Source organism: Callorhinchus milii, unplaced genomic scaffold (genome assembly GCF_018977255.1).
Source record: "Callorhinchus milii isolate IMCB2004 unplaced genomic scaffold, IMCB_Cmil_1.0 Scaffold1, whole genome shotgun sequence".
In the NCBI taxonomy this organism is placed as follows: domain Eukaryota; kingdom Metazoa; phylum Chordata; class Chondrichthyes; order Chimaeriformes; family Callorhinchidae; genus Callorhinchus; species Callorhinchus milii.
The window spans coordinates 87,940,976-87,965,448 of NW_024704742.1; the positions used below are offsets into that span (position 1 = coordinate 87,940,976).

The 24,473-nt window shown below is 40.9% G+C and overlaps 1 protein-coding gene across 1 annotated transcript in view; it reads right to left on the reverse strand.

Annotated features, from left to right (window-relative positions):
- Positions 1–13,048: 13,048 nt before the first annotated feature.
- rfx3 (regulatory factor X, 3 (influences HLA class II expression)) overlaps positions 13,049–24,473 on the reverse strand; it is a 148,123-nt gene continuing 136,698 nt past the window's right edge. Inside the window, exons 14-18 of the mRNA XM_007892606.2 lie at positions 23,461–23,610; positions 20,851–21,059; positions 16,584–16,737; positions 15,449–15,491; positions 13,049–13,287 (exon numbers count right to left, since the gene is read on the reverse strand). Of these exons, the coding sequence (XP_007890797.1) occupies positions 13,049–13,287; positions 15,449–15,491; positions 16,584–16,737; positions 20,851–21,059; positions 23,461–23,610 (795 nt within the window). The remainder of the gene's footprint in view (positions 13,288–15,448; positions 15,492–16,583; positions 16,738–20,850; positions 21,060–23,460; positions 23,611–24,473) is intronic.

The window sequence follows — 24,473 nt, forward strand, 5'->3', positions numbered from 1 at the left end:
GTGAATTGACTGTGTATTTTGTGGGTGAAACACGGCTGCCAATTGGGCACAGGAGTATCCCACAAACAGTCGTGGTTTGAGTGACCACATTTTTTGGGGAGGTTTTATTACTCCTGGAAAGCAATCTTCCAATCGACTAAAACCGTGTTCCTATTGATGCAGGTAAACAGAGGGTGTAGAGTAAGGAATGTGTCCTAAGGTTTCGCCTGCCGGAATAACCCGGTTCTCTCGCTTGCGAGGCGAGCCTCTAACCACTGAGCTACAGGACTTGTTTGCGTTCCCCTGCAAATGCATAGTCACTGCACTAAATACTGAGACGTCCTCCTGATGTTAAAGGTGTTATATCAAATGCAAGGTTTATTATTGTTGTTATGGTAGATGTCTTCCTAGTGGGCAGGCTCATCTTAGCTGGTTACTGATTGACGCCTTATTTGTGTATATTGTAACTTACAGGATATACACAGATGCCTCCATGGCTCAGTTTGTAGCAGTCTTGTCTCGGGGTCACAAACCAATAGGAGAAGAGTTTCCTCAGTGTCCTGGCCACGAGACCTCCAGATTGATTGATCATTCACTTCACTACTGTTTAGTGGGACACATAATGTGTTTCTTGTGTGTTTTCCATTTGTTGACAGAATGAACGTAGTGCTGCTTAAATCCCATTTCATCAACTGTTTCACCAAATGGAAACAATCCAACTATAAACCAGCAATTAAATTTGCCATACTTTGACTAAATAAAGGAGAAAGATCAGCACAATCTTCTCCCTGTGTGATCATCGCAGACTTAACTCACGGCAAATGGTGCCTGGGATTTATAACTTATAACAACAGCAACTTGCACTTATATAGCGCCCTCCATGCAAGGTAGGGTCTCAAAGCCGGGGGAGGTGCACCGGATGGTGGATTGGGGAGTGAGGAGGTCGGAGAGATAGGGAGGTGCCAGAGAGTGAAGGGATTTGAACACGAACGTGAGAATCTTGAATCTTGTTCGGTGATGGAGAGCCAGTGGAGCCTGGACAGAACTGGTGAAATGTGGGTACGGAGTTTGATCCGGGTCAGTATGCGGGCGGCAGAGTTCTGAATGAGCTGGATCTTGTGAATAGTGGAGCTGGGGAGACCGGCGAGGAGTGTGTTGGAGTAATTCAAGCGGGAGGTCACAAACGCATGCACAAGGGTTTTGGCTGTATTTGGGGTAAGGCAGGAAATGTGGCGGAGGTGGAGGAAGGTGGTCCTGGTCAGGGACCAGATGTGGAGGACAGCTGGGGATTGAGCCAGGTGCCTAGATTGCACACTGTTCGGTGAGTCTGAGGGAGAGCCCAGGGAAGTTGTGGAGTTCAGATCCGCAGGATTGAAGACGTTGATGGGGACAAAGAGTATGACTTCTGGCTGTTCCACATAATAACCACAGCAAGGCCAAACACAAACATGTGCAAAAAAATACCAACGCATGTTGCAACCTCCAGTCTGGAAATTATCAATTTAATTTTCAATGCAAATAAATTATCAATTTCATCCTCAATATATTATCAATATATTGTGCCTTATCAGGTCATGGACTCGGAATCACAGTCTAGGATGACGATCCCAATGCAGTGCTGGGGGTGGGGGTTGTTGCATTGTCGGAGATGCCGTCTTTCGAATGAGACATTAAACAGAGGTCCTGTCGGTCTGTTCAGGTGGATGTTAAAGAACCCATAGCACAGTTCGAAAAGAGAAGGGAGCTTCTCCTGGTGTCTTGGCCAACAATCCCTCAAATAAAATTGGTCACTCACTCCATAACGGTTTGTGGTACATTGCTGTGCGCAACTGTCTTCCGGGTTTCACCTACAAAATACACAGTCAATCCACTTTACAGTATATCCTGTGAAGCGCTTTGAGCCATCTCAATAATGTGATAAGGCACTATATCAAATGCAAGGATTATTATTATTATCGAAAGATCTCAAAGCAACTCACAGGATTTACTGTGCAGTCTAGTGATTGCTTTCATTTGTAGGTGACATTTGCATGATTCTCTAAAGCAGGCAAAGTATGGAAAAGGCACAGGAAGAGTGGCAAAGGCACACTGGACTATTGGACAACCATTGGATATTTATCTTATGGTTCGAGAAGGCCTTTCTGTCAGATGAGCTTTGTGTTCACTGGCAGACATTTCACAAACGTGCTTTGGACTTTAGGATGTTTTTTCCAACAGCTTTATTTTTATTCTGAGTTATTTTCTCCTGGTATTTTAAGCTTTAGCAGGTGCCCAGTGACCTCCCCTAACCTGTCAATTGTCACTTTGGATCATTCATCAGGAAGTGCACAGGTCAGGCCAGGCTGACTCATTCTTTTTTCCCTCCCAGTGGAAATGTTCTCGATCCTACTATCAGCTACTGCTCTGGTAAATGGAGACATGGACGTGCTGTGTGCTTGGGAAATGTTAGTGTCGTAGAAGTAAACTACTGAGACTTTACAATGGGCAGAGCTGTACGTTTCAGCCACAAACAGTTCAGTTCACTTTACAGTACATTCTGTGATGTGCTTTGAGATGTTTCAAAGACACGGTAAAGTGCTATATCAAATGCAAGGATTATTATTAATTCAATTTCATGGGTTCTAAATACAGACATGGGGCTTGAACCTGCAATCATTCTGGCCAAAAGACAAAACTGTTATCAACTGGTACAGGGTAAAATGCAGATTATTAAGTGTACACTGTAGCTGCAAGGAACACCAATGATAAGTGCTTTTTACGGGAGGGAAGAACAATGTGTTCATTCAAAGTATCAGGTGGAGTGAAATCTAGTGAGACTGTCTCCCCTGTGTTAGAGACAACGATAAATGATAGACACTGTAAATTCATATAATAGTTTTGAAATAATTTTACCATTCATTTTTGTTAACAAAGAGCTTCAGTCATATCTGTTCATAACTGTCGCAGAATTAGTGATAAACTGATGAATTACACACCAGTCAATCTTCTTTCATTCAGATGCTAAATGGAGACAGAGACAATAACTGGTGGTGTTTTTTCTCACTTGGGACTGATATATTTTGTGGACAGACTCTTAAAACTGTGAGGAGCTCCAGGATGTTTCAACACAAGGAATAATGTGAAGTCAACGACTCTTTTGACAACCCCCTATATATGATAATAATCCTTGTAGTTGATACGCCGTTCACATTGGGAGGACGTCTCAAAGAGCTTCACAGGATGTACTCTAAAGTGGTGGGACTGTATTTTTTAGGTAAACAAAGCAGCCAATTTTCACACAAACAGCTAAAAAGTGAATGGCCAAGGTGATGTCAAGGGGTTCCTGCCAAATCAGTGAATAATTTTGATGTACTTGGACAAATGAAGATCAATACAGATAAATGCAAGGTACTGCATACAGGATACACAGTAGAATGACACTCATTCACATGTCTGATAACCCCAAAATGAGGGAGTTCTTCTGGAGTCCTGGCCAACAATCTGCCAGATAAAATCGATCATTCACTTCATAGCTGTTTATGAGACATAATTGGCTGCCACGATCACTTATAAATACACCGTCAAGAGCCCCAGCTCACGTGCCAAGCCTGGAGGGACTGTAAAGTGCCCTGGCAGCTCCTTGTAAAAAGAAAGCAACAACAACAACAACAACAAGATTCCATTTATTGAGCGCCTTTCACATCGGGAGGACGTCCCAAGGCGCTGTACAGTTGGGTCAGGACCCGAGCAAGGGGGAAATGGTGAGGGGAGGGAAGGGAGGGAGCGAGGAGGGGGTAAAGCAGCTGTATAAATGTAAAATTGTATTATATAAATTTGATTCTATCCCTTAGAGAAGGGAGAAGTGAGCGGTTTTTATCAGGGGAGGCTGAGGAGAACAAATTGAGCACAGGAGATAAACAAGAAAAAACATTTTTTATTGATTTTACGGACAAGCCACAGCTTATAGAAACACAACAAGAAAGCTAGCCTGAGTTCAAGTCTGAAATATTAAGAAAAAACTTTCTACACAAGTGTCTTCAGTATATACTAGTTGCTTGTCTACATGTAAGAACACGCTATAAGATTTCATTTTCTTATTGTTTACAAAAAGGTCCTGTCATTGTACAGTACACAGTACAAATCTTTCACACACGTACGATCGGTCTGCCTCAACCAATTTATAAAGGTCATGATATATCGAAAGATTTCATAAAACATTTCTCACAAAATCACAGCATGAAATACGTATTTACATAATTGAACACGTTATTCAAAATCACATCCTCTTCAAAGGTGTTTAAATAATTAAAACTATATGCAGCTGTCATTCAAAAAAAATCAGAAAAAGAACATTACACAATCTCACAATACATTCTCTACAAAAAAAGGAAAACAATCTCATCTTTTACATAATTTATTCACACAGTTCAGAAGTAGTTAGAGCAATTTAAAAAAATCCCCCCACAATTTGGGCCTTTTTTTGTGCTTGTGCATCTAAATACTCAAAGCTGCCACTTAGGAAGTGAATTCTAAAATGGCACTGAAAACAAAAATGTGTCTGAGAAGGAAATATGCTCATCCGAGTTGCCCTGCTCAGTGTTATAAAGAAATGTACATGCAGTTGCTGGAGTCTTTTAATCATCTCTTGTTACTGTCATAAGGCAGTCTGGGGGCAGCCATTCTGTACTGAACATCTCCCTGATGTAAAATCATGACTGGGGAGCACTGCATCTCCACTGACCTAGATCATGATGTTACGTAAGGGAGAGAACATCTTCCAGACTGCCTGTTCCAAAGTATAAAGCACTGTGACAAGGGGCGACTGAAACACACCAGTAATGGTACAAGACATCTAACTCCCTTTACAAGTTTTGGGGTCCTGGGTCAATAATTCCCAACGTGCTTCTCTTTTAAATGATTAAAACTCATTTTACGAACAAAAGTGGATGATGTGGAGCTCAAGGAAGCACTGAGCCAGTGCTGTTTTGCAGTCTGCGGTGGACACATACAGTTTAGGCACAACATTACCAAGCGTTTTTAAAAGGCACTCACATTTCTCCTCAAGGTTGATTTATTCACGTAGCTTTGATATATTTGGTACATTGGTCCTTTCTTTTCTTAATCCTTTGCAGTCTTGAAATCAGTCGAGATTGCCTGAAATTTTAAGTACCTGATCATATTGGGTGTCAGGGCAAAACTGACAGGGCACAGGGTTTTGGGGGCAGGAAAAAGGTTGAACAATTTGTCATTGGATCAAATGAGCTAGACTGAACTATCACAGCATCAAGCTGAATTTTAAACGAGGCCAGTGTTCCCCCGAAGCTATGCTCAAGCTGTAGTGATCTTGTTGGTTGGTACCTACCGTACCTAGTATTGTTTTAGCTGCTTTAACATGAGGGGGCTGCCAGGCTCTAGAGACAGTCAAGAGGAGACAAACGAGGCTGATCCTCAGTGCTAAATGCGATGAGCTGTGAGATAACGATGGGATAAGCTAATGCTCTTCAGCTTTGAAAAGAGAAGCAATGGAGTGGAACTTGTAGAGATATATAAGATGTGGGTTTGAGAAAATAAACCAAGAACAATTCTTTCATATACATCAAGGCAGCAGGGCAAGAGGAAGTGGGTTCAGGGCTATGAAGGTACATTTTAGGGCAGACACCAGGAAGTTTTTCTTCACAGAAGAAACAGCTTTCATTTTTATAGCGCCTTGTATGACCTTGTATACCGCAAAGTTCCTTTACTCTAATAAACAAAACACAAAATACTGCAGATGCTGGAAATCTGAAACAAAAACAGAAGTCGCTGGGAACACTCAGTAGGTCTGGCAGCATCTATAAAGAAAGGAAAGTGAGTCAACATTTCGGGTCCACGACCCTTCGTCAGAACAAAGGGTAATTGGCTCAATGATTGATGCGGGAGAGGACATGAGCTGTAGAGTTCTGAATAATTTGCAGCCTGTGGAGGACAGAGCTGGGAAGTCTGGCGAGCAGAATTAGCATAGTCAAGCCTGGACATCATGAAAGTATGGCTGAGGGTCTCGGGGACCTGAGGGGAGATGTAGTGGCAGATAGGGAAGGCAGAATGGGTCATGGCTCGGAGATGGGCTTTAAAAGACAGTTGAGGGTTCAACAAAACACAAAGGCTATGTACTGGTTTGGTGAGGTGGAGAATGGATCCATGAATAGTGATTCTGTCAGTACCTGAGGTAAGGAGACGCTGATGGGAGCTAAGCAGGAGAGCCTCTTGTCTTGTCAACATTCAACTAGAGAAATTTGGCTCTATTCCAGGACTTGACATCTGACAAAGACAACACGTCACAACAGCAGCGCTCTGGAGTCTAGGGTGGAGGCAGAAATAGAGGTGGGTGTCATCTGCATACATGTTGAAGTTAGCCTCATGCCTGCAGATGACATCACCGAGTGACAGCATGCAAATATTAAAGAGGAAAGGACTAAGGACAGAGCCCCAAGGAACACCACACATGATATAGTACAAGATACAATACAAAATTACATTTGTAAAGTGTCTTTCATGTTGGGAGGATGTTCCAAGGCATTGAACAGTCAGGAATTAGGACACGACTGGGGGCTTGGGTTCAGGGCGGGTGGCCGAAGGCATGGTTGAAAAGGAGGGTCTTGAGGTGTGCCATGAAGGAGGAAAGGGAGAGAGTGAGGTGAAGGGAATGTGAGATGGAGTTCCAGAGGGTGGGGCAGAGATGATGGTGTGAGGGCTGGAGGAGATGATGGTGTGAGGGCTGGAGGATATAAAGTGGAGACAGTTGGAAAGGTAAGAATGAAACCGGACAAAGACAGAACCATGAAGTTGGAGCTCTGTATAGAATGGTTCAATAGTGTCGAAGGCGGCAGAGAGAGTGAGAAGGACAAGGAGACAGAGAGCGCCCTGGTCCAGATGGACAGAATGTCATTTGTAACTTTGACTAAGGCTGCCTCTGCACTGTGAGCAGCACGGAAACCCAACTGGAGGGGTTCATACTTGGAGTGGCGGGAGAGGAAAGAGCGAAGCTGAGAAGCAAAGACTCATTCCAGGAACTTGGAAAGTAAAGGAAGGTGAGAAATGGGATGGTAGTTAAGAGAACAGACATGGATCAAGGGAAAACATTTTTAGGATGGGGATGATGCGGTCAAAGGAGAAGGCGGTGGGTTTCATTTGGGAAATAATGGAGGTGAGAGATGAGGTCAAAAGTATGGAGGGAGTGATAAGTGGAGGCCGGAAGGGAAGGTGGGCTCAGTAGAAAGGGTAGAAGCAGCAGAGGTCATCCCCTAAATTTGGGACTCCAGGAAGCATTGTTGCCTCAAATTTGGAGTTGAAGGAGAAGATAGGTGAGGAATGGAAAGGTGGGCGAAGGAGCCGGTTTGTGGTGAAGAGGAGCCTTAGCCTTCAAGATGATCTTTGAATAGAAAGTGAGGGCGGAATGGTAAGTTTTGATGGGGTCCAGCCAAATCTGGCAATGGATTTCTGCCAGATGAGTGCAGGGTCACGTACCTGTGACTTGAGAGAGTAGAGATGGCTGGTGTACCAGAGGGACTTGGACTAGTAGGAGGCACTGTGGGAGATGACAAGGATAATAAAGGGGGAGTTATGGAGGAGATTGACCGAGGAGGTAAGGATGGGTATTACAGGAGGATAGGTATTATGGCTTTGAATTAACGAAAAATAAAATAAACCGACTTTCAAATATTTCTGCAAAGGCTTCTAGGAATCTTTTTTCTGCAACTCATCCTCAAACAGATAACCGGAGTATGTGAAACGATGCAAAAAAAATACACACCGACAGTCTGTAGATTGATCCCTGCATAATGACTAGAGACAAACCTAATGAAAAGGTGCCACATAAGTGTTTAAACAGCTTTTGCATCCACACGAGAATAATTGCTGGTTGTGGGTTCAGACGAAGATTCATCTTGTGCCATGAATCTCACAGGAATTCAGTCGCCATGGTAACACATTCAACACCCCAACTAAGTGATGCAATTACAGCAGCAAACCTCATATCTAGTTTTCAAAAAACTACTTTACCAGCACTATTGAACAAGTCTATTGATTCAACAGAAGATAATTAGCAGACTTGACAATCGTATTTTGTAAACAGCAAATTGATGTTTTTTTAAATCCAAAGACCTGTATCGGTTAAAAAAAAAGGTTTCAATAGATTTCATCTCGCCTCGGATAACATTTTAGTTTAATGAAAGTTCCCTAAAAGCAATTTGGGACAATTTCTTACCTTAAGAAGATGGAACGCTAAAGTAAAATGGATGGTAATAGTTACTGTACTGTGCCATCAAGTGGGGGGTCCCACAGCCATTCCACCACTCCTTCTGTCACCGATGTTCCTCACAAGAAATCACAAGATCTGGTAGGCTGTTTGGAGGGAATGGCAGATGCTTCCCAGGGGAATGAATGGCAAATTGAGGGAAGAGCTAATCCAATGCATTCTTGCATATTTCCGAATGATGGGATTGGAGTGTATATCAAGAGAGTTCTGGGACCAGGCTACCTGCCTAACCTCGTGGACATGAGGTAAACGAGAATTGGGGGGAGGGGGGGGGTTGAAGAGCGAAAATGTTACAGGAGATGAGAGAACCGGAAATAAATGAAAACAGCTTATTTTTATATTTCTCAGTAGATTCATTTCAGTTTATTCCCAAATGACCTAAACGTTCACCAAGGACGAGCTGAACCAAAATCTTTGGGAACTTCTAGTATTTGCTGAACTTCAAAAGATGTGATAACTATTAACATCACAAGGTTGTGACTGTGTCAAAGTTATCACCGTTCAGTGCTCCTGTAGTCCACATCACTCCACGCTGCTTGGCAAGAAAGTTGAAGCACGTTAATTTTAAGCACATTAAGAACTCCTGCAGTAAGGCTTTAAATGAATGTGGTTGCACTCGGTTCTATATATCATTGAAAAAAAGGCTGATATTATTATTCACTTGGTAAGTGGCTCTTTGAAATGTGATGGTATAAGCAGGAAAAAGTGCGAGAAAATTAAAATGGGGTTTTCCTAACTGGCACCAAAAACAAAACCCACTAACTAGCAGCATATAAAAAAGGCATGCAAACTGAGAAGCACTTCTACTGCCAAAAACATAAGTCTTCACGTTTGAGAACAATTCAGTGGACCTTTATCCCTTCAGTACTGAAAGGCAACACAAAGGTCATGCTTCAATTCCAGTTTTTATACCAGGTAAAATGTCCATCCCCAGCAATGTTCAATGAGTCTATTGATCAAACAGAGCAGAGTGTGTGTTCTGTTCTACAGAACTACATTTTACTGTCAACACAGGATCTATAGGTGAAGCCCCACCCCAAGCCCCCTACTGACTCTCTAAATTGCACATTACAATCCAAATATATCTTCAGCACAACAAACTAAACACTGGGGAAAGAAAGGACAAAGGTAACAAAACATGAAAAAGGCATTTTTCAACCTTTACAGACACACACTTAGATACAGCATATAAACACATTTTGGTCCAGAACAGTATGAGCATGTTAGTGTAAAACATAAAACGGTAACGCGCGTTTTTTTTGAAGAATGAAGGGGACAGAATTTCTATGTAAAGTGTACCCCAAATTGGCTAAATATCATTAAGACTTGAAATCTGTTCAGAAAACAAACCTTTGGAGTTTGGTTTTAAAGCACAAAAAACAGAATTAAGGAGACCCCCTCCCTCCCCCTCCCCTCCCCAAGGGGTAGCTGAAACTGTCTGGCAACCAACTTAACTCTTGGTGCTGATCAGCACTAAAATAAATGATATTGAATAGAATGAGTATGTTTGTTCGAAGCTGCTTTTAACATTGGGAAAATCGGGGTCTATCATATATCCATCGCTGTATGATAGGCCACTTTGTTTGAAGCAAGCTAATATTAATAACTTTATAATATATTCTGTGAAGCGCTTTGAGACATCTCAACGATATGATAAGGAGCTATATCAAAGGCAAGGATTATTATTATTAATATTTATTTTTCATTATATTTTGGTTTAGAAACAAATGCTTTGAATACTTGAGGTTCCCAATAGCTTTGCCTTGGATGAACACAAAGAATTATTATATCTACCTATTTTAGCATCCACATTTTACTTATTTAAAAAAAACAAAGAACCCCTTAAGATGTAATTTTTAAAGTTGTTCTTCATGCCTCAACAATTTAGGAAGTAATTATGAATGAATCAGCTTTAATTAAAGGTACTGTCTATTGGAGCAGCGCTGAATCTGGACCTTGTTTGAAAATAGATGGAAAGAATGACATGTAAAGATTCTGCTATTTTTAATCTCAGTTTTTAAAAAAATAATAGGTGGGCGTGTTTCTGAACACCGCAAAATGTTTATTCACTAACTGCCTTTATTCCTTCTCTCTCAAAGAAAACAAATCACACGACATTCATGTGCAAATGGAGGGGAAAATTGCTAGTTAATTTACGAATGTTGTACAGTGCCATGCAATGGAGGATTAGCTATAATGTGTTTGATTGCACCAGTGCACACCCAGCTCTCCAGGGCCCAAATCCCAGAAACAAAAAGGAACATCAAAGACACTCCCAGTATATTTCAGGCAGTTGCATGGATGAAAAATCTGCACTACCTTCGTCAATGGGGATTTGGTGGACATCTTTACCAAGTGTTACTTGATGCATTGGCGGTTTTGCAACACATCTAAGAGCGAAGCAAACATTAAACACTAATTGGTGACTTCTGCACTTGTGTATTAGCTCTGCTGCTATTTCCTTATCAATTCCAAAGTGTCAAAATTCCCAATCATTGCAGATCTTCAAATTACTTAATTAAACAAATATACTCATTCTTAATGGGAGCAAAGACATAGGTTTTAACTAAGAATCATCTCTTCAGCTTCTCTTCCACAGCTCCCCTTGGGCAATAGAAAAACAGCAGGCACACCTTGCTGAACTACAAAAATTAACTCTCTCCACAACTGTTTAAGGCACTGTGTAATAGCCGAGGTACAGTAATCCCTGACGTACATTCCTGAAGTGGCATTTAACTGCCTACCAAATCTGTTCCTACAGAATTGATGAGTATGTGTGAGGTGTGCCAGCTACAGTACTTTTGGTCTAGTCATTCTGGACAGCCACACGGAACATACAGAAAACTCAATGTAAAGCTGCCAAGACTATGCTGAGTGCTACATTCCTTGCGTTCCACAGTTAGACATAGGGGTCGACCAATACTTTGACTGGAATCAGCTCTGACGTTATGGTGCTGACCCACAGTCACGTCAGCTTAAAGAAAAAAAATAATAAAATCAAGATATTTACAATTTTAACTAAATCGAGGGATCTCTCAACTTTGTTTATGATCAAGCCTACATATCCAATTTCCCAGCACTGAAGTCCAAATGACTTGAAATCTCAGCTCTTTAACAAAGTAATTTTATGGGGATGGGGAAAGCACTGGCATTAAATATTAGCCCAAAACAAAATATTGGTTGTATTGGCAACAGTTGGTATTGGTCAACCCCGAGTGAAGTCTTTTCATAGCAGCTAAAGACACTACAGCAAAACAGACAAAATGATTCATAATGAATTGACTTCTGTCTGTTCTAACATTATTAACAGGTACATAGGACTATAATGAAACAGCATACTTTTTGTTGGTCTACTGAGACTCAATTTAAGAAAGTATCACAAGTAAAACAAATGCAACATTTTCTTTTCCACATATTGCAGCCTTGATGAAGATTGTTTTTAATTAAACTAAACTAGTTGCTAAATATGGCTGCAAATCTATGCAAATCAGTAGCATTATAAATGTTCCATAGGGAAATTCCATCAAACTTTCTACAAAGGCATGAGATTGTTGAAATGTACTGTATGCATTTGATAGCTTTTAAATACAGTAGTTTAGGAGGCTGGTAACAATGAACACTGCCTCGAATCCTGGGCTTTCAATTTCAGTCAATATATATTTCAAAATCGCACCATTCAACAGCAGAAGTGTCAAGCCCATGAAGCTGGAGAATAGACTCGTCCATTTCTAGGTACAATAGTCAAATGTTTGTGGTCAGAACATTGTTGTTGTACTGAAGTAAATTGTTTCAGGACTAGAATCAATCAGAACATCCTGCTCATTTGTTCAGATCAGTGGCTAATGGATGGCAGGAGGGATGATGATAAGAGTGTGTATGTGTGTGTGTAGAGTAGGGGTGATTGTACTCAAAATAATTTGTTGTTTGTGGAAAGCATTGTGTAACATGAAAATCTAAAGCCTTCTTGGAGGAATGTGTATGTGTGTGTGTGGTTGGGGTGGGGGGGGGCAGAAACAATCTAAGTTATGGAGGATTTTGCAATTCTTTCAGTTGCTGTAGTCACAAATAGTTTTGTACTAATCCTTGAGGTAACAGGAAGATTACACAGAATCTGAGGCATATGTGGTGGTGAGGCACAAGAATACATTATTTAACAAATATACACTTTGGTCAGGAATATTGTTGTTGATAACCATGCCACACCTTCAACCCCCAAATATAACCCATATTAAAGAATTCATCAAGACTAGGTTTTACTCAAGTGATCTAAAATTCACCTGATCCTTGCAAAACACAATCACCTGTACCTATTTTGAAGAGTGATATGGACAATGTAATCCTACTGGAACCTTTTAAGTGCAATGAACAGAGCAATTAGAACATCACTTCTGCAATCCATCAAAGAAGATCAAAACAAAAATAGGATGAGCAGTGACATTCCAGGATCTTGTTGAATTCTAGACCTACAGATAATTCTGCTGCTGAGTGAGTGTATTCTGAAGTATATATAATATATTATTCTCAGTCAAAAATAGAACAAAACAACTTCAGCTGTTAGAAGTTCATCCAAATTAATCTGCCATGACCACAGAGAACCCGCCTTCAGTCAGTCAACACCGTGAACACAGGACTAAAAGATCTGAAAACTATATACACTCATTCAATTAATGTACCAGAGTAACTTCCAGCATAGCAGTACGTGTCGTGTCATTAGCTGAAGCCAGTACAGTGTCAGACTTCAAACTTGATGCAAAAAAAGCAAGAAAAAAAATAATCAAACAATGCTCATGACATTGTTTAGACTGCAGTGTATGTGCTTCCGGCAGAGGTGCAGTGCCTAGCACTAGACACACTGGTAATGATTTGATCAGCATGAAGTGGGATCAGAAGGTCCTGCTGCATGCTGTTGTCGAGGGGTGATTGAGCGCAGGCACCTTGGAGTGTCTGGTTCATGTCCATTTTTTCTCTTTTGGACGGTGGTTCTCCAGAATCATCTAATTCCTCATCCATCTCGCTGTCAACTTCACTCCCTTCATCTTCGAGGAAAGTAAAAAGACAAGATACTTAGTACATGTACAGGAACGTGGAGATAGACGATGGTTGGCAGCACATTACACATAGGACTGACATGCTGTCTGGAGTTTGGTGACAAGGCACCAGCACATTGACACATCAAGGGGTTCAGATAACACTGGAAAGCATCACAGTCAGAACTAAATGGTACATCAAAACCATCAGAAATTCAAGACACATGATAACCTTGGGATGCACTTCCACCTATGTTGTTCTTTCCCTTTCTCTGTTCTGTGTTTGTCTACAGTTCCCCATCTCACCTTCTACATTTTTATTGTAAATGGAAGTTTGTCTATCTGCAGCAGATGATAGTTGGATAACACTGTTAGCAGGTGAGGCTATTCCAAACTCCAATAACACAATTGAAGGTGCACACACACGGCTTTACCTTGCAAATAATAATTGCAGATGGTGCAAAGCGAACACTTTAAACATTACACAGACATTGATTTGGAACAGTGCCTGCGGCATCATTCAGCTGTTAGATTACAAAATGTACGAGATGTGAAAGAATTAACAAGCTCTGAGGTGCTTCACTGGACAGTCCTCATAATTTTAGCATAAGCTGACAGTTTTATCAGCTCTTCACTAACATTATACTGGTGGTGGCATTTTAACTCTCGGCTGCCATCTCGCACTGCTCTGCTACAGACATTGATTTGGAACAGTGCCTGCGGCACCATTCAGCTGTTACATTGCAAGATGCCAACAGTTTTAAAAAAGGGATCTAAACAGACGTGAATTGATGTCTATGAATTATAGTTTAAATTATTCCTAATAGAGAAATATTGCCATACTCATTGTTTGGTACCGAGATAAGTAACATTGGCATTGTTTTAAATCTGGCATTATGTAGTTACACCAACATAAATAGCCACTAGATGGCAGCACTCCACTCCTGGGAAGTGGAATGTTCCTTTTCAGACCTGGATGGCTGTCGGCTTTGTTCCCCCGAAGCAGAGGTGAATGTGATAGTGATTGTAGCCACTAAAGGAGGCGTTTCAGACATTTTGTTATCTTAAGAAAATTTCAACTAATCGTGAGAAGGGACAGAAATCCACCCCCTCCCCTGCTAAAAATTAACTTTTTAACGATCGAGGGGCTAAGCTTCGTTGCTAAAGTTATTTTTTGTCTAAGGAAAGAGAAAATGTTGCTTCTCTTTGGAAGAATGTTGAGAAAGAAATATTAAATAACAAAACATCCTTCGGATGAGATGTTAAACCAAGGTCCCATCTGCCTGTTCAGGTGGATGTTAAAGATCCCATGGCACTATTCAAAAAGAGAAGGGAGTTTCTCTTTCCCGGTTTCCTGGCCAACAATCCTCCAAAATAAAAAAAAAGGTCACTCACTCTATGGCTGTTTGTGGGACGTTGCTGTGCATAACTGGCTGCTGCATTTCACCCACAAAATACACAATCAATCCACTTCAGAGTCTATCTGTGAAGCACTTTGAGACGTAATATGGCACTATTACAAGGATTATTATTATTACTAATAAAATAATTTAAAAGTCACTCGCAGACCTAAGATTCACTATGACAATCACCTTCAGGGAGAACAAAAATGGTGGTGATCCAGGTCTATAAAGGAACATTCCACTCGTGGAAGGGCAGCACTGCCATCCAAGTAGCTGGTTGCACCGGTGTAGACTAACACAATGCAGGCTTAAACATTGCAGACTTTACTCTACAACCACTGGACTAACATGATAAAATAAACAGGACAACAACAACAACAAGATTGCATTTATAGAGCGCCTTTCACGTTGGGAGGACGTCCCAAGGCGCTGGGATGTCCTCCCAACGGGAGGACAGACAACGCATTACTTTGATTCCTTGAATTTTACAACTTGTTTGTGCCAAAGATACTCATGAATCACGACTTGTCGAACCCTCATGAAAGAACAGTTACACTTGCCATTATAGCACTAGTTTATTATCTCATTCACAATCCCCTTATAATTTTTGCTTTTTGATATCTACACAAATTCTATGAGATTGAGTAGATTTAAATGTCAAAATGTTTCAGCTACATATGTAACATTTTAACGGGAGGTGGAAGTGGTGGCAATTTGAAGCCTGACTCAAGTGCTCTGCAGGAAACATTTGCCTATTATCTGCTTACCTTTATCCATGTTATTTGGAGACATACCACTGAGGTCAGCAAACTGAAACACAAGGACATTACAATTATGAAACACGAGTCTCAGATCTGCGGGTGTTACAAATGCAGTGTTGTTTACAGCTATAAATTCTGAAATCCAGGGAAAGATTTTAAAAAAAAGATAAAGAGGTAATCTATTCCACAGTGCTTATTTTTTTCCCCTTTCACCCACAAATATACAGTCAATTCACTTTACAGTGTATTCTGTGAAGCACTTTGAGACGTCTAGAAGACGTGAAAAGCGCTATATCAAATGCAAGGATTAGTATTATTATTTTATAAAGGAGTGCCACAGTGGCTAAAAAAGGCTCATCAGTCTAATTTTTCATTTAAAAATTCCCTCTCTAATCTTTTCTCTTTTAAGGCTACAGTTTCATTCTGGGTTGGGTGACATACATTCTATAGTACACGGTACTCACAAAGTCCTGTGACCCCCTGTGTTTTTTTCTTACAATGATTTTTTATTTTTGGTTGCAGATGAGTTGAGTGTAACAATGTCTGTTATCAGTAACTTCCTCGTTACTCCATCTATGTTATGGGAAGATGTCACAACGAACATGGCAATGGATCATTATCTGCCATGAAAATAATGGCATCCACACCGATCCTTTGGACATCTAAATACCGTTTCACACTTGTACTGAATACGATGAAGTTAATCTAAATACAATTAGCATTGTTCTTCCACATGTTGCAGTTGTTGGTAGAAAAAAAACATGAGAGTAATAGGGCTTTGTACATTGTCCAATTGGGCCTAGACAATAAGTGTTGGCAGGCAATGGAGGTCAGCAAAGCCCAAATCTATCGTCACCTGTTGCTCAACAAATGCAATTTGCAGTGCAAACCCTGAAAAATATGTACCCTTCCTCACCCAGGAGAGCTGGGGTCAATTACAGCACTTCTACTATTAATGCAGTTGAGATTACCTATGTCAGCAGAGACTCGGGATCAAACATGTGCTTAAAGCCATTGCTAAAATCGCTGCTCTTAGTTCGAGAAATTTGTCTCAGGTTTCCAAACAAACTGATAAAAGTTTCCAGAAGTGTTTTTCTAATAACAAAATCCATTCTCAAGTTTGGGACTGCTAGTTGCTTACCTCTCCCATCACTGCTATGGGTGTTTCCCCGGTAGCTTGGGCCACCCGATGTTCCACTAGATAAAACATGTACTCGTCGTAGAGCAAGCGTATTAGGTGAAAAGAACCAAAGCTTGCTGCACTCCGTAGAGTCAGATCTCGAATAACCATGGAACTGTTAGAAAAGTAAAAGCTTGAATTCAGTGGGGCTATACAATCAACCACAACAACCACCTGCTTTTATAAAGCACCCTTCAATGTAGAAGGTCTCGGAGAGCTCCATCTTTACAAATGGCTCCATAGCTTCTCATCTCAATCTTTGGGTCTGTCCAAACACACAAAGGTCTATCGCACAAGCTGTGTAAACCATGTGGAAACAGCTGTATTTAACCTAACTTTTTATTCTGTGAAGCGCTTTGAGACGTCTCAACAATGTGATAAAGCGCTACATCAAATGCAAGGATTATTATTACTATCATTATAAGCTGTGAATTTTGTATATCTGGATGTTGTATATTTGGATTTCAGTGAGGCCTTTTATACCGTTCCTCATGAAAGGCTGGTACTGAAAATAAAGAAAGCGTAAACCAGAGGAAGTATCTTGCAATGGATATGTAATTGGCTGACCGATAGAACCCAGAAAGTGATGGTACAGGGAATATCATCAGGCTGGGAGAATGTTACCAGTGGAATTCCACAAGGATCTATTTTGGGACCTCTTTTATTTAACATCTTCATAAACGATCTGGAGCTAGGAGTCACAAGCACAGTGGCTACATTTCCAGATGTGAAGCACTTTGCATTTCTCTATCTTAAATTTCATCTGCGATCGATCTGCCCAATTTCCAAGAATGTTCAAGTTCTCCTGTAACCTATCCTGTTCATCTTTGCAGTTTACCACCTTCATTAGCTATGTGTCACCTGCAAATTTAGCTACAGTGCTCATGACTCTGCCCCAGCATGGTCTCCTCCAATACCTCATTTATAAAAATCTTATCCTCTCTAATACTTTGATGCATGGCCAGTTGCTCACTGAGACTGACAACTTCAGCCTTGAGTGCAACCTGCTGCAATATACAAGGTATTCCATTTTCATTGAAGTTTAACTTTAAACAAAGCTGGTTAGGTTTTCTCATCTGCTTCTTATTAATTCCTGTTGATTCCTATTTCTATATTTCCGCTTATTTTGATATAAGCACTCCCTTCACCAAATTCCATCACTAAAGTCTCCACTCCTGTTCCCACCGCACACCATTCCCACCTCTTTCTATTTGGCTCACTGCTCCTAGGATCTGATTCCTTTATTATTGACCACCGAATAGGGTTTATAGGTGCAATTTTAGCATTTAAGCGTAATTTTATGTGGTGAAACACAGTAAAGTGTTGTCCTAATTGATGCCCTGTTTTTGCAAGCCAGAGTTGGTAATCATTCCCATTACATGACATTTTGACAACACATCACCCCATAGGAGGCTGGCTCATGCCAGATGGTGATCTACCCACTCTTCTGACCAGGGAAGCTGCGCAAGGCAAGAGAACCGAAGAGAGAAAAAAAAGGATATAAACAAACTTTCAACAAATAGCATCTTCCTGAAGAAAATTTATTTTAGTATTTAAATCAGCTATATTGAGCCAAGTCAAATACGGTGCATTTGAAAAAAGTGCTCGTCAGGAAAGTGGGAGCAGACGGTGCCTCAATGCCAAATAGAATCCCTCGGGTTGTAAAGTGTCTCCTGTAGGGAACCTCACGTATATCATGCTAACCTGCCAGAACCTGCCTCTGAAGGAAATCTGAGTTGCCTATAGCAAAACGCACCCACTCACTTTGAAGGAAAAATATATTAGAGGCCAACCCTATTATAACATGACCTTGCTTAAACGTGCTGTGAAATGTGATTATAGCAGAAATTATCTAAACTTTTGGTGCTAACTCACTTGGCTTCCTGCACACAGGCACAGAAGGCCTCCCAGGGTCCAGTGGTTTCCTAGCAAATCCCAAAAACACTCGCGAGGGTGATTGTCACCTTCATGTGTGCTGCACGCAGGAAATGACATCAGTGGCAATGTTGCGGCAATTTGGAAGAACTGACCTGGGGATATTTTTATACTGTGCGTCACAAGCCTGGTCTCAAACAGAGGTTCAAACTTTTCAACTGAGATTTCTGTACGTTTCTTTATTAGCGCCAGTGGTAATTAGGAACAGAATGCTTTTGGAAAACCACAATCTTGATTCCATTAGCACATAAATGCCAATAGCACACAAGTGCTCCTTCCTTTTCATATTTCTACCTTATTGGTTTATTTGCAAAATGCTGAATGAGTTTCCTTTCAGTGTGCTGCATAATGGCCTAAAAAATCATCTCATGATGTCAAGTGCTATTTGACAATGATTTCAGACATGATTCATCTGCTTTTACGCTCGAGTTATTGCACTGATCCTTTGCATTACAAGTACGTAGGCAGAAGGTTCATGTTCAGGCCATACATCATGTACAATTTCTTTCTGATAAGCTCAGGTTGAGCTGCTTGCTTAAGGGTTCTACACTTGATGCACTGACATTGACATTTCTTAGACTGTGATACCTGTGTAATGTAAAACATAGTGTACTACAGGCATTCCAAAATCATGGACCATAGTCCAAAGCTCTTTGATTTAGATCATAGGGACCTCGCTGCCTCAATCCATGTTTCTGTCTATTTCAGGATGCAGCTAGCAAGCTGTAATATAAAATAATGTGCATTCGCCCACTTGGTTCAACTTCTGCTTGGCTGAAGTGGGGGAGGGAGGGTTTGAGCAAGCTTCATCAAGATTAATAGCAAGGCTGAGGAGAGAAGAAATAATTGTTTTTTTAAGGCACACTACCATGTTAAAATGTCAACTATAATGATGGCCAACAGTCGCCAAATAAAATTGGTCACTCACTCCATGGCTGTTTGTGGGACATTGCTGTGCACAAAATAGCTGCAAAGTCTGCCCACAAAATACACAGTCACACCACTTTACGGTACATTCTGTGAAGCATTTTCATACCTCTCGACGTTGTGATAAGGCACTATGTCAAATCCAAGGATTATTATGAAATGGCAACCACTTGTGCCAGGAAACTCCACAAACAAGTGAAAGACCAATACATCGGAAAGCCTGTTGGCTCGGACATTGGGAGAATCTTCTTTCTCTTTTCAAATAGTATCACAGGGTCTGTAATGTCCCATAATTGGAAGCAGGGCTTGGATGAATACAATGTTTGTCCATTTGATCACATCTTTTCAGAGAGCTGACATTTACAGCATCCAATTATGTTTTAAATGAGTTGTTGCAACCTCCACCACTCTTGTTCCAGTTGTTAATTATCTTTTATCTCAAGAAATACTTTCAGGCCCTAAAATTGCCTTTCACAACCCTGAACTTGTGCTTGTCTGTCTGCTGCCTTGACATATCTGATAGTATTGTTCTGGGTTTATTTTTCCAATTTCATTTAACATCTTATGCATCTCTATAAAATCATCTCTGAAGACTATAGAATACTAGCTTGTCTAGTCATTCTCATATCTGATCCCTCTAACACTAGGGATTATCCTTGTTGTTCTTCTCTGCATTGCCTCCATGACCTGTCATTCCCCTTATGTGTTGCCAACCAGAACTGTACACAGTACATTCTCGGTGAAGCTTAACCAGAGCATTGTGCAACTTGAGCACGACTTTTGGTGACCTGAATTCAATTGATCTGGCAGTATAGCCCAGCATTCTGTTTGCCTTGTTTATTGCTGCTTCACACTGTTCGAACACAATGAGTGATGAGTCGACTAACATGGCTAGATATTTTTATTTCTCATGAGTTTCACATAGTTTACTGATGGGCTGTTTGTTTGCAACTCAGTGTGGGCATTGGCCAGTATAACAACAAAATGCCCCCAGGGAAGAAGCGGCGTTGAACTGTGAATAATGGGCAGGGGAGAATCACAGCTCCAGGAAGAAAGAAAGGAACAATACACCCGAGGGAGGCAGAGAGTATGGTGTGCAGAGCAGAAAGAAGGGAGAGTAAAAGTGACTAGGCGACTATAATGTGCATTAAGAGTGAAAGGTTATGATTCTTAATAATAATAATGCTTACATTTGGTACCGTGCCTTTCACATTGGGATGATGTCCCAAAATGCTTCACATGATATACTGTAGGGTGCAGTGACAGTGCGTTTTGTAGGCGAATATGGTAACCAATTTGCATACAACAATGACTTCAGATGATTCGTGCCAATGTAATGTGCTTTTATTTCTTGTCCTGGACTTACCTGTAAAAGGACCATTTCAACAAGAATTGACGGGCAGCTTTGGGGAAGCTGGGGCTCCCTTCATATGGCTTCAGTACTTGTGTTACCACATTGTCAAGCCAGGCAGCCCACTGCTCCAGAGTGCTCTGCTGTTGAAGAGTCATCTTGAAGTCCTGTTCCAGTCTTTGTACGGTGCTGTCATCACACTGACACACCCAGGAAGCCTGCTCCTGTCACAGCACAAGAAACATTGGCTTTATATGTATTATTACCCTATTAGTAACAGACAGAGAGGCACAGCTGTGTGACACAGTTGGAGGGGAAAAAAATCTTCAGTGCTCAGTTCTAGTAGGTTTCACTGCCACCAATGACCAGCTTAATTCTGTATATTAGGTATGGACGCATAAATTGTCAGGTGTCTCACACAGGACATATAGTAATCCTTGCATTTGATACAGCACCTTATCAAGTTGTTGAGATTTCTCAAAGCACTTCACTAATATATTGTAAAATGGATTGACTGTGTATGCTATATGCTGTTATGTATCAGAGCTAGATGGTGCCTACATGAGCGTTATGCTATTTAAACAGCTGCTCTGCCAATGCAAGATGCTGCATAGATAAACGTCGGCTCAAATACGAGCTCCTCAATTAGCAACCGTTCTCAAATAACAGATACTACTGCTGTAAGCGAGGCAAACCAAGAGTCCACCATACAAACACAGAACCTGTATAGATGGATTGTCAACATTTACATAATGCTTCTTGTGTGTGGGATGAGTTTTTCAGGGAGTTCCTTTTCAGATAGTTGTAGTGAACGGGAATATCTCTTTTCGGGGATACAAGTAAATCTCCCATCTCCCTTTCCCTGCCCCATGTTGTTTAGTTATTATTCTTTTCTTTAAAGTCCCTCTGAGTCACATATAAGTTTAAACACACACAGACTTGCACTTGTACAGGCTTGAATACAAACTGGTTCAACATGTGCAAGCTTAAACATGTGCAGGTTTAATATGCATAAGCTAAACATACACAAGCTTAAACAAACATGCACAGGCTTAAACAAACACACACAAGCTTAAACACACAGGCTTAAACATGCACTGGTTGAACCCAGACGGGTTTACACACATACTGGTTGAACACCTGCAAGCTTAAACATGCGCAGTCTTATACACGCATAAAATGAATATACACAGGCTTAAACAAACGCGCACAAGTTTAACAGACACGCACAGGCTTAAACAAACGCGCACAAGTTTAAACAAATGTTGACTGAACACATGCAGGTTTAAATACACAAAGGCTTGAAACACAATGATACACTGGATTAGATGCACAGACTTCAACATGCCTAGTTTTCAACATGCACAAGCTTCATCAGGCACATGGGCTAAACATGCACAGCTGAACACATACACGGACTGAACATGTTCAAGGATCCCTGGCCCCTTGGTTTTCCCTTCCTCACCCAGATTTCTTTCTACTCAATAACCCTTTCCCACACAGTGACAATCTGGCTTTTATCACATGGAATCTTGAGAAGTTTCCATTTGAGCTGATTTCGCCCAATTACACCTGATCAACAGTGTTCAGCAAGTGCCCAACCCACAGTAATTTGTATTCTCCCACTACTAGGATTTGTATTCAAATGCAATTGAACAGAAAACTGTAGGTTTAGTTGATGAATAATTTCACCTCATTATTTCAGGACTGGGGTATATCCAGCAGTAGTAACCACTGATTATTTATTCTTCTGGTTTTAGTCACTGCACTGCGCAAACATGTTACTGCATGAAAAGGCTGCAAGTGGAGATTTTTTCAGAGTTCACATGCTGTAACACCTTGGTTACAGTCCTAAAGTGCTGGTTCTTGACAAAAATGAAACAATCAAAGGTTTTAAACTTGGCGAGAAAATCAGCAGGATGGGTATAGATTTTTGTGCTAAATCAGAGAGGGAGTTTTATAAAATAAGGAAACCTTGAAATAAATATGTATGAAGGTTTTGAACCTTAGAGAATAGCGTTAACAACTTTGTGTAGTGAATGCATTAAAACTTCATTACAATAGATTTTCTCTATGTCGCTAGCTGTGGAGTGGCAGCCGACATTTACCTCATCAAAAAATCCATAATGTGGAGTGCTGACTCCATCAAAGCTTCAAAACACTGGCAGGTGTGCATGAGAGAAGCTAAACAGCTGACTTCAGGGTCAACTGGTTGTCACTGCTATCACGTTGTGTGCACTGTGCAGCGCGTAGGAAGTCATGGGGAGGGGTGCAACATAATATAGTAATATAATAATCCTTGCAATTGATATAGTGTCTGTCTTATCACATCAACGAGATGTCTCAAAGTGCTTCATAGAATGTCCTACAAGTCGGACATTTTGACCCATTGGCTAAAAAAAGGGCTGACTTCTGGGTCAGGCGATTGCTGCCGAAGTCACTTCCTATAAGTTCCAAATCCCAATGTGGGCCTTGAACAACACCCTTCTGACTCAGAGGTGACAGTGTTAGCAACTGAGCCAGACTGATATTGTGGTGGGAAGTATTTAATTATGCCATGTAAGTGTGCACCCAGCTGACACGTGTTCAGTTATGTGACACTGTTAGAGACCTCCCAACACTTACCTGGACATTGGCGAAGTCTACACGATTGAGGTCACTGAGCATCTGGTTAATTTGAGATGTGTTTTGCAGCACAGCTCGAGCAGCTTGAGCCAAATGATTGAGGGATGTGTATCTACGCAGCGTCTGAGCAAAGGCACTTACAGCTCCAACCTACCAGAAAACAGGTGAGATGGTTAAAGCAAGTGACAGAAAGCTCTAGACTGATTCTGGACTCCCATCTTCACCCTGCCTGATAACATTATGACATCTTTTTTCATCCTCTAAGCAGGCATAATTCATGCACCTGATGATACTTATAGTCTGTTTATGTTGTGCACTCTCAACTGTTCCTTCTTACCCACCTCTCCCTGATTTCCCCTCTTCATTACGGTACTATACCGTTGTTAGCTGCTTTGTTTGTCCGCAGTCAATTTTCATCTCAGTAGCATTCATTGGCCAGATATAAATCTAGTGTTTACTTTAAAAATAAAAATACGGAATGAATTTTTGATATCAGGACAGGAATCCAGAATAAGAACTGATCAGTCTGTCAGAAAAATCCTAAAAGCTGAAATTCTTAAAACACGAGAAACATTGAATCCAAATAATAATTCTGTGCTCCAGCAGTTGATAGCAAATTGTAGGTCACTGAGAGCACAATTATTCATCTCCCTGTGGTGCCAAAGCTGCTAGAAAATTGTACAATGAGGGCACAACAGCACTGTGAACCCTCCCACTAGTATGAGGGTATGCGCACTCACTGTAAACACCTCAACCCTGTCAGAACAGAATTCCCATGTGCTCCACACATTGTCCCAAAACAACATCTAACGCAGACGAAAAGCAGGAAGTTATAATCCTTCAGTATTGTATATTATAAAGAATATACAGAATTGTTTATTGTAGCAGAGAAACTTGTAACAATGATGCAACAAGCTGTAAAGTATCAATTTCCGTGCAGATGAGATTTAGACCAGAATACTAATATTAATCTTAAAATACACATTTACTTTGAAAAACATCTCAATTGACTA